At 35.5% G+C, this 10674-nt stretch overlaps 1 protein-coding gene across 1 annotated transcript in view; it reads left to right on the forward strand.

Annotated features, from left to right (window-relative positions):
* LOC114067305 (neuroligin-4, X-linked) overlaps positions 1-9541 on the forward strand; it is a 15893-nt gene extending 6352 nt beyond the window's left edge. The window contains exon 3 of the mRNA XM_027902629.1: positions 5754-9541. Coding sequence (XP_027758430.1) covers positions 5754-6603 — 850 coding nt within the window. The 3' untranslated portion in view covers positions 6604-9541. The remainder of the gene's footprint in view (positions 1-5753) is intronic.
* The last annotated feature ends 1133 nt before the right edge of the window (positions 9542-10674 follow it).

The following is a 10674-nucleotide window of genomic DNA, read 5'->3' on the forward strand; positions in this document are numbered from 1 at the left end:
TTTTTTTTTTTTTTTTTTTTTTTTTTTTTTTTTTTTTTTTTTTTTTTTTTTTTTTTTTTTTTTTTTTTTTTTTTTTTTTTTTTTTTTTTTTTTTTTTTTTTTTTTTTTTTTTTTTTTTTTTTTTTTTTTTTTTTTTTTTTTTTTTTTTTTTTTTTTTTTTTTTTTTTTTTTTTTTTTTTTTTGGGTTTTTGTCTGAAGAAATAGCTGTCTCCAATGGCAAAGCTGTATTAGTCAAAAAACCCAGTGTGCTTATGGTTTGTTTTCCTTAGTGGTTATAATAGCTGACTGGAGCATGGAAACAGTGGGTGATAACTGAGAAAAGGAAGTAAGGGAAGATATGCCAGTGTAATAGTCCTTCAGGCAGGAATGTCTGTACCATTATTAGTATTGGGACACTATGAAAAAAAATCAGCAGAATGAAGAAATGCCAGTTTTTCTCTTTTCTTTTTTTTTTTCTTCCCATATGGAGGAAAGAGTAGTACTGAAATAAAATAAATGATCAAAGGGCCTTTCAGAGTCTTGGAGACAAACAGAAAACAGTATATAACTGTGAAGATATTTTGCTCTCCAATGAAGTTAGAGAAGGACCCAAATAATAAAATACTTTAAGTGGATTAACATAACAGTTCCATTGTCCTGTTTTAGCAGGACAGTAAAACACAAATTTTATTTTGCCATGTTGTATGGAATATGGGTTATGAGAAGACGTCTTAATTCATCATTCTTCCCATGACAATATCAGCAGATATGAAATACTCGCTTCTCTCATTTGCCCTTCAGATCAGCTACTAATCCACCTTGTGAACAGGAGTGCTTTGCTCTTCAATCAGCATCCATTGCAGGCACATTTATTTTATATTACCTGAGGAAAAAAAAAATGCTTTGATTGTACATCTCTAGCCAATGAAGTGTGAATTAAATGACAAGATGTAGCAACATCCTGAGTTGTGCAAAATCAGTGCAGACTGAAAGTAGGAGAAAAAAAGTGACAGGTGAAATGAGATTATGCTGCACATTAACAAAAATACACCTTTGATAAGACAAGAAAGACCATCATATAGTCTTCTATTATATGGAAAAAAGTTCAGATATTTCATGATGGGGACATTTTTTGATGGAGAAACTGTTTAAATTAAATTTTAAAGGTGGTAAAAATAAATAATGAGAGAGCAAAATGAAAAATAATAATAATTAATTTTGCTACAACAGTAGCATGAACAAAATCTCCCTAATAACAGTAGAATTGGGAAACGAGTTATCTAATCCCTATGAGAGTCATTACTGGAAGAAGTACAGAACTGAAAATACAGTGTTCATATTATACTGTTATCATCATGATTGCAGCAAATTTTTAAAGGAAGATTTGGTAACAATCTTTTGTTATGCATTACACATTTGAGCCTCAAGAACACCTAGAAGCACAAAGGTGATGTGAGGGGCTAAAAAAGGAAAATTTGAAATTAATAACAGAGAAGAGTTTCGTTGAACAGCTGATTTGATAGGAGAAATGATTGTCTGTATGTCTATGTTTTATGCCTACCAATAAAACTGGAAAATTGCTCATAATAGAGAAACTGTCCAAATACTCAAGAAAAAAACTAAAGTTGTAAGTTGCAACCTTATGATTTTATTAATTTTTTGCAGTGTACATAGCAGAAAAGCAAAGGAAAGTAAAAATTCTCTTGTTTATATATCTCCTGAGTATTTTTTGCACATTATCATTGGTCTGTAAAACCAAGATTCATGCATTATTAGATCCTCTGTTTAGGACTGGGCTTAGTTATTTACTTTTCTTAAAAAAAATAATTTTTGAGACACCTATCCTCCAAATTCAGAGAGAATATTCAGACCATTTTTCATTTATTAAGTGATCAACCCTAGAGTCGGTGTCAGTGGTAGAGCTCTGATAGCCACAGCAAAGAAACGATTTGTCTTTAGAACTGGCTGATTTTTTTCTGTTCCTTGTTTCAAGGGACAGCTTCATGCCCCCACAGAGTCATGTAAACAAATACTGAAATACAAGCCTACCCACATGTAATAGCATTTTCTCTTGTGTTTGGAGGAGGCGGCAGCATAATTGGCTGCTCCTAGTAGATGCAGTTAAAAATGACAGATGGAGGTAGAGAATGGAAGAGGGGGAAAGGGAGGTTTGATATTTACTTGTTTTGCAAGCTGTTTGTAGGGGAAGGGAATCACAGGATTACAAAATGGGGAAGGTTGAGAGGGACCACAGTGAGAATGCAAATTTAAAAAACGTTTAGTTGCTAAAATAATCATCTGCTGACATTTTTATAGGGCCATAAAAAAAAAAAAAAAAAAGGAAAAGAAAAGAAAAAAAAAGTGCATGTCCAGCTTGTCTGCTCATTGAAATGAGTGCTCAGCTTCTTCATTTCCTGTACTGAGAATAAAGTGCAACTCATTTACCCAAACTAGCGTAATGAATCAGTTTTCTATAGGACCCCTCCCAGAGTCTTCTCTACTGTGAATCAGAACAGCAAGGGGGAGCAATGCAAGAGTTTCTGACAAGAAAAATGCATTTTGATAATCTTGTTGATTTTTAACTTGCTTTAGAATTTATGTATTGAACCCCAAATTTCTGTAGAAGTAGGTATATTGAATATGGCCAGTATCTTCTCCTCTGGATTTTCCAAATCTTTTGGTCTGCTCCTTAATAACAAAAGAAAAGCTTTATTTTCTTCTTCAATGCATGTTAGAGTCCCTGAAAGTAGCAGCATATATCTGTTTCTGTACTGCTTGAAAGCAAATGTTAATCCTCTAGTTTGAACTGGGATGAACAGTTACCAAGCAATTATCTTTTTGTTCAGAATTAACACAATTTGGCTGTTAATGCACAAAATTAAAATTAAAATTAAATAAATGAAAAGATAGATAGATAGATAGATAGATAGATAGATAGATAGATAGATAAATGAAATGGTAGCAATTTCAAACCCTGTAGTTTATATATTTTATATCTTATTGAGATGGGAAAGATTAGGCACAGTATTTTAAAAAATGACCAGCAACACACTAAACCACCCCAAATACTACAAGCATAAGTAAGCCAAAATACCAAAATTATATGGGAAAATAATTCTTCTTTTCACCCAAATAAAAGGCGTGGTAAATCTCTTTATGTACCCCAAAGGAAGACTAAAGTAGGCTATCAAGCTCATGGGCTTTTGAAAATGAAAAAAGAAAAAAAAAAACTAAGATGCTTTAAAATCTGTAGTGGTGGGGCTTGATATTCCCATAACAAAGATGACTGTATATTGGAAGAAAAGGTAAATATTATAATAATTTTTGCAGGAAATAAACTAATACATATGGGAAAGAAAAGGAGAATGGAGAGTTCTCAGAGTAATGCAGAGAAAATAAATAATATAGTCTTGGTATAATATATTACAAAGTCCCAGAAAATACTCTTTGCTGCCAAAGAAGATGCAAACTCTTGCAAAACAGAATATTAAGCTCATTATTAGTAATTTTAACTTTCTATATTTTTTCATGTCAAGAGGAAGTAGTATATAACTTAAAGTTTACTAAAGTTGTAGATATACACGTACATTGACAATCACAGAATCACAGAATATACTGAGTTGGAAGAGACCCACAAGGATCATCAAGTCCAACTCCTGGCCTTGCACAGAACCATCGCCAAGAGTCACACCATGTGTCTGAGAGTATTGTCTAGATGCTTCTTGAACTCTGTCAGGCTTAGTGCTGTGACTGCTTCTCTGGGAGCATGTTCTAGTGCCCAGCCACCTTCTTGTTGAAGAACCTCTCTCTAATATCCAGCCTAAACATCCCCTGGTAAAACTTTAGGCCATTCCCTCCAAGTTCTGTCACTGGGCACCACAGAGAAGAGATCAGTGCCTGCCCCTCCTCTCCCCCCTTGAGGAACTTTTAGACTGCAATGAGGTCTCCCCTTATTCTTTGAGGCTGAACAGACCAAGTGACCTCAGCTGCTCCTCATATAGCTTCCCCTCAAGGCCCTTCACCGTCTTCGTTGTCCTTCTTTCGACACTCTCCAATAACTTAATATCTTTCTTATATTGTGGCACTCAAAACTGCACACAATATTCAAGGTGAGGCCACAACAGTGCAGAGCAGAGCAGGACAATCCCCTCCTTTGACCGGCTGACAATGCTTCACCTGATGCCTCCCAGGACACAGTTGGCCCTCCTGGCTGCCAGGGGCACTGCTGACTCATATTCAACTTGCCAACGACCACGATCCCCAGGTCCTTTTCCTTTCCAGCATCTCACTCCCCAGTCTGTACATACATCTAGGGTTGCCCCATCCCAGGTGCAGAATCCGGCACTTCCCCTTGTTGAACTTCATATGGTTGGTGATTGACCAGTCCTCTAATTTGTCAAGGTCTCTCTGCAGGGCTTCCCTGCCATCGAGAGAGCCAAAAGCTCCTCCCAGTTTTGTATCATCTGCAAACTACCTTAGTATCCCTTCCAGTTCTCTGTCCAAGTCATTAATGAAGATGTTGAAGAGCACAGGGCCTAAGATGGAACCCTGTGGAACCCCACTAGTGAGAGGTCATCCATGTTCCCCCATTCACTATTATCCTCTGTGAGCCAATCGTTCACCCACCACATGATGTGTTTATCCAGCTGTGTGCTGGACATTTTGTCTGGAAGGATCCTGTGAGAGACAATATTGAAAGCTTTACTGAAATCCAAAAAGATTACATCAACTGGCTTCCCTTGATCAACTTGGTGGGTTACTTTGTCATGAAAGGAAATCAAGTTTGATGAGCAGGACTTTCCTCTCGTGAAGCCCTGCTGGCTGTGGCCAATGACTGCATTGTCTTCCAGGTGTTTTTCAATATTTCCCAGAATAATCTTCTCCATAATTTTACCAGGCACTGAAGTGAGACTAACAATATTTAAATGCTCTTTGTGAAATTGATTTGTCTTTATTCTGAACATATAAGAAAAAAATATGGAAAAAGCATAATGTCAATTAAATATCTGGCTTGCCAATGTTGAAATAATCCGAGTTCTGTGCTACTCTTATCTCTGCTGCTACTTCAGTACTGCAAAACTTGTTGATCTAAGCTAATATATATCTCATCTCTGTAAAGTGGGACAGAGTTAAGGCTTACTGTCCTATGACTGTTAAGCACAGTTCCTTCATATCAGTGATCTCATGGAACTTTCAAATAGTTATCTGCTAATGAAAATGATGGAAAGATTTGCAACATAAAAATAGTTCAACGTAGATATTTGAATGAAGGAGGACTAATAGCTCAGTAAAGGAATACAGAGATAAATGGTTTCCAGTAGCAGTAGACCTGCTACTTCATGTTTTAAAGGTTTTTCTTTGTAAAATATACAGCTAATATTTCTTGTGTTCACATGGACTTCCAATATTGCCATAGGAATTAGATTTATACTTAGAGCAGTGGAAGTAATGGTACCTTAAATGAGAAAGTTAGTGTCAAATCCTAAGAAGAGCTGAACATACACCTTTACTATGGGGAGAGGTAATTAGTACCTCTACCCTTTCTCTGTTTTCATGTAAAACAATGCACTGTACAGTAAGTAATTTTCTTTTGATTATTTATTAACCACTGTTCTTCATTTAGGGAGGGCTTTTTAGCTCCTCTTTTTAGATAACTTCAAGTATTGAAAATCCATTAACTTCAGAATTGAGTGGGTTTGGGGATTTTTGCTTTTGTCTGTTTTTTGGGGGGATTAGAATAATGACTGTAATATTGTCTGGTTTTCTTTTTTTAGAGATCCAAACCAGCCTGTTCCACAAGACACAAAGTTCATCCACACAAAACCCAACCGCTTTGAAGAAGTGGCCTGGTCCAAATACAATCCTAAAGACCAACTTTATCTGCATATTGGCTTGAAACCCCGGGTTCGTGATCACTACCGAGCAACAAAAGTTGCCTTCTGGTTGGAGCTAGTACCACACCTTCACAACCTGAATGAAATATTTCAGTACGTTTCCACAACAACTAAAGTCCCCCCTCCTGACATGACCTCATTTCCTTATGTGACACGACGTTCTCCTGGTAAATTATGGCCAGCCACCAAACGCCCAGCAATGACACCTGCCAACAATCCCAAACATTCAAAAGACACCCATAAAACAGCTCCAGAAGATACGACAGTTCTGATAGAAAACAAGCGAGATTACTCCACAGAGCTGAGCGTCACCATTGCCGTGGGGGCATCCTTGCTGTTCCTCAATATTTTAGCTTTTGCTGCATTGTATTACAAGAAGGATAAGAGACGTCATGAGACTCACAGGCGTCCCAGCCCCCAGAGGAACACAACCAACGATATAGCACACATACAAAACGAAGAGATCATGTCGTTGCAGATGAAGCAGCTAGAACATGACCATGAGTGTGAATCGCTGCAGGCCCACGACACACTGAGACTAACCTGTCCACCTGACTACACGCTTACTTTGAGAAGGTCCCCGGATGACATCCCGCTCATGACACCCAACACCATAACCATGATCCCAAATACATTAACAGGAATGCAGCCTTTGCATACCTTCAACACCTTCAGTGGAGGACAAAACAGTACAAATTTGCCCCATGGACATTCGACCACTAGGGTATAGCTCAGCCCTTCCCCCTCTACCCTCTCAAGCCACTTGGAAGAAAGAAATAAAAGAAAAAAAAAAAAAGAAAAAAAAGAAGAGGAAAATGTTATAATACCATCCATTGAATACCTTGTCAAAATCTAAAGTAAAAACAAGTAAAAGAGAAGGACAGTCATTATTTTCTTACTGATCCTTCCCACAGAAACTCACTGATATTAAAGATCAACTACAAACCCTGTGAAATGTGAAAAGTGTACATTGCTGTTGCGATACTGCTTTAAGATCTCAGCCACTTTGATTGAAAGTTGAGGCCAGAAGAAGTAATTTAAAATGGTGTTTTAAGTGTAACAAGCAAAGCAGAGTCTTCTGGAACACAGAGCCAGTGACTGTACAGGTGTTTTGTTTTGGGTTTTTATAATAAATAAAATAATAAAAAAGATTCCTTATGTGCCATACCATGAATGGCCATTGATAAAACAAAGACATCACCATGGGCTTTTACCCAGCATATGAAGCTGTAATCCAGACGGGGAAAATAGAATTTTATTATTAAAAACAAAAATGAAAAAAAAAAAAAAAAAAAGAAAAAGAGGAGGACTGACTATGCAGTAAAATACGTATAGTTCTGTGCAAAGAGATGACTTGCCAGCCTGAACTATATTTAAAGAAACTTTGTAAAAATGTACATAGCTGTGAGTTTAAAAACAAATCAACAAAAAAAAAAAAAAAAAAAAAAAGAAGCAGCTTTTATTGATGTTTTCAGTTTGAAAAGAGCTTTTAGAAAGATTGTGCATTCGATTGTGACCTATGTGTATATACATTAGTCATATCACCTCTGTTTCCTCCAAGACCAAAGGAGGAATTCCTTCTTAATTACTAGTGGTAAACAAAAAACATGAGTTTTTTCTAACATGTTTCATTTATATGAGGCCATGGCGTCATGCAAAGGATACAGCTGTCTGTGGTGTGACCTGAGTATTTTCTCTTACAGGTTACACTTGTGCATGTTAAAGTATTCATAGGAGATTGTTGTTCTTTTCTGAAACATTTTTTCTATAATTTAATTTTGTGTTAGCCTTTGTTAAATTGCAACACAGCAATGGATTGGAAAATGAAGAGAAAAAAAACACAAAAGAAAAAAATTACTCTTTTAAACTTGTTGAACCAAGAAACACCTAATAATATATATTCAGAGTCCAGTTTGTAGTTCTTGGTTATTGTGATACCTTAGGAAGAGTTTTGTGCCCTGACAAAAGCAATGAAAGCCTGTGTTTTGGTCAGCCTTCTCTGAGGAAAATTAGCTCTATATTCACCAGCAGTTGCAGTAGAATCTCAGCTGATAAAGCACCTCCTTAGCTTTGCTAAATGATAAAAAACAATTATTTGAAAGTGGGGAAATGCAGGGTTGGTTGGCTGGCTGTTTTTCAAAGTGTTCAGAATGGTCAGTGTGTAAAGAACTGCTCAGCCCAGTATCTTGATTTGTGCTTGAGAGTGTACCTGTCAGAAAATGCTTATTTTGCTGATTTATTGCACAGCAGTCCTGTAGTCAAAGAATATTATGGAGAGAGAAGCAGAGACGTCATCAGCTGTTCTGCATCTGAGCAAAATTGAAAATCCCAGAGATCATCACTCTCAGAAAAGGCAAAATTATTAGCTGGTTATTCCCTTCTGCCCTTCCTTCACTAGAAAAGCAGAGGCCAAGCAGAGCTATCAAACAAAGTAACTTGCCAGTTTGATTCAAACAATTGATTTGAATGTGAAAAGCTAGAAATTAGTTCTCGCAGATGATGATTGCTTTATATTTTGTCTTTGAAAGTTACTCCATCATTGAGAGATAGTAACCAAAGATATTTAAACAAATTGGTCTGCACTTGAACCTAGTTATCCCAGATGTATTTTCTATTATTATTCCACAACTACACTGCATAAATATCATCTGTCCCATAAATATCTAACACAAGATGCCTTGTACCTCTTCTTGTTTTCTACACTTTTTGTTTCTGAATAAAATATCTTGGAATAGTGGTCCCTACAAATAAAATCAAAGACAAGGTGATTCACTGAGGTCTATTCATCTGCACAACTCCTTGTTGTAGCAGGCAATAAAACAAATTCTGAATGAAAAAAGTTAAAAGTTAATGACATGATAAAAATGCAACATGTGGCTGATACAATCCTTCATCTGTGGGAAACATACTATAAATCTGACCTGGAAGCTCAGGTTGGAATATGATAAAATGGCAACTTCAAAGTACAACTAGTAGAACATGGAAAAATGTTTGGTTTTTTTCACTGATCCATCACATAATATTGATAAATGCTGAGTCTATTCCAGGCCATTTACACCAATTATTTAATGCCTCAGCTGAGATGCAGCAGTTCATAACTCTTAAAAAAAGGTTTAAAAAAAAAGAAAAAAAGAAAAAAAAAAAAAGAAAAAAAAAGGTAATGATGCTTGACATCATAAGCAGTTGGGTATGTTTGTAATGTGAATTACAGTATTTGTTTAGTACTTCCAATTGTCTTCTGCTAGCAATATGTACAGTACTGTGTCAGGCTTGTGACATTTGGGTAAAAAAAAGTTCCTGTAAGTGAATGATTTTAGCTTTTAAAAGTAATTACAATCAAGTTGATTTAATAATTTGATACATCTGGACTGATGTATGATTTATAGAGGGAACAGATTTATAAGGTCTTCATAGAATTCTATAATAATGATATCAAAATATACTTTGAAACTGTAAAAGAAAAACAAAAGTACTTTCCCAGGCTTATATTCTTGTCCTTACGAGGCACACAGGGTTCAATGGTTTCTTCTGTTATCGTTTTGCAATTTTTGTTTTTTGCCTTAAGTAATGATAGAAGATATATATGGCTGGACACATATGTATAAACTTTTCAGCAGCATTTTTAATAATAAAATATCACGGTATTTTCTAATGCTTTGTGCAAATAACTACGTGTTCATCCTTTTGTGTAGAAAGTCTTTCAAGGTGTGTTTTCTGCCCCATCTCCATTTCATTATCTAATGTAAACAATGCCTTGATACACAGTATAAAAATATTAAAGTAAAGGAGGTTGCACTTTTAAGTTAGCATTGAGTTTTCATGGCTTTTGTGGTTCTACAAGCCTACCAGTAAAAGAGAAGCAACTCAGAGAATGAAGATATAGGAGAATAAGCTCCATAAACTTATTACCTTTATGCACTGCAGTTCCCACTGAAGCAATGGTTTAATTATTTTGTTAGTATTTTCTGAGGCACTGAAAAAAAAAGCTTGAGTAAGCAGCTTCCCTTACTAGTGTATAGCTTAGCAGCTAAAAAATATATCTTCCAAATTAGAGATCAGAATATTGCAGATAAATCTAATACATCGAGCCTCCACAAGTAAATATACTTTGCTTTTAAATTTAGATAAGCAATTGGTTTTGCTAGGAAAAAATATGTAGGAGTAGCAATGTATGTTACTCATATGTATTTAAGATATTTACATAGATTGCAAATATGTCATTAATATCATTCTTCCTTCAAAGGCTGAGTAAGTAAATAATTTGTTCTTTTATGATGTTAGATTCTGTTTATCAATAAGGTTTCCTTTCACTGGAAAGGTACATAGACATTTTAGTAATTTGAGCTGGGTATTGTTTGCTTTCTGTAGCTATTCTGCTGAATAGAGGTACTAACAATAATGTTTGAAGAATTTTGAGCATATTAGTGAAGAGTATTTGCAAATAGCAAATTCTGAATTATTCCTATCAGATTTTTGATATGAAGAACCAAGCTTCTGAGATAGAAATATGTGCCTACTTACCTAATCAAGCAGCTTGAACTTTGAATATTGAATTTGTATATAAAGCTTTTGCAAATAAACTGCAGGTTTATAGTTGTTCAGCAAATACACCTAATTACAGCTACACTTCAGAATTCCACAGCTTGCTCCGAGTTAATTCATACGTAAGAAAAGGGGTTACAATTGTGTAATTTCTGTGAATTGTTCACCTTAAATTGTGGGGAGATTTTAATAAATTAGCTTCTTTTCAGTTAAGCAGTTTCACATTTTAAAAAAAAGGAAGGCTTCAGAACTTTGTTCA

This window comes from Empidonax traillii, unplaced genomic scaffold (genome assembly GCF_003031625.1).
Source record: "Empidonax traillii isolate 1590-97213 ecotype Southwest subspecies unplaced genomic scaffold, ASM303162v1 scaffold894:size250998, whole genome shotgun sequence".
Lineage (NCBI taxonomy): Eukaryota > Metazoa > Chordata > Aves > Passeriformes > Tyrannidae > Empidonax > Empidonax traillii.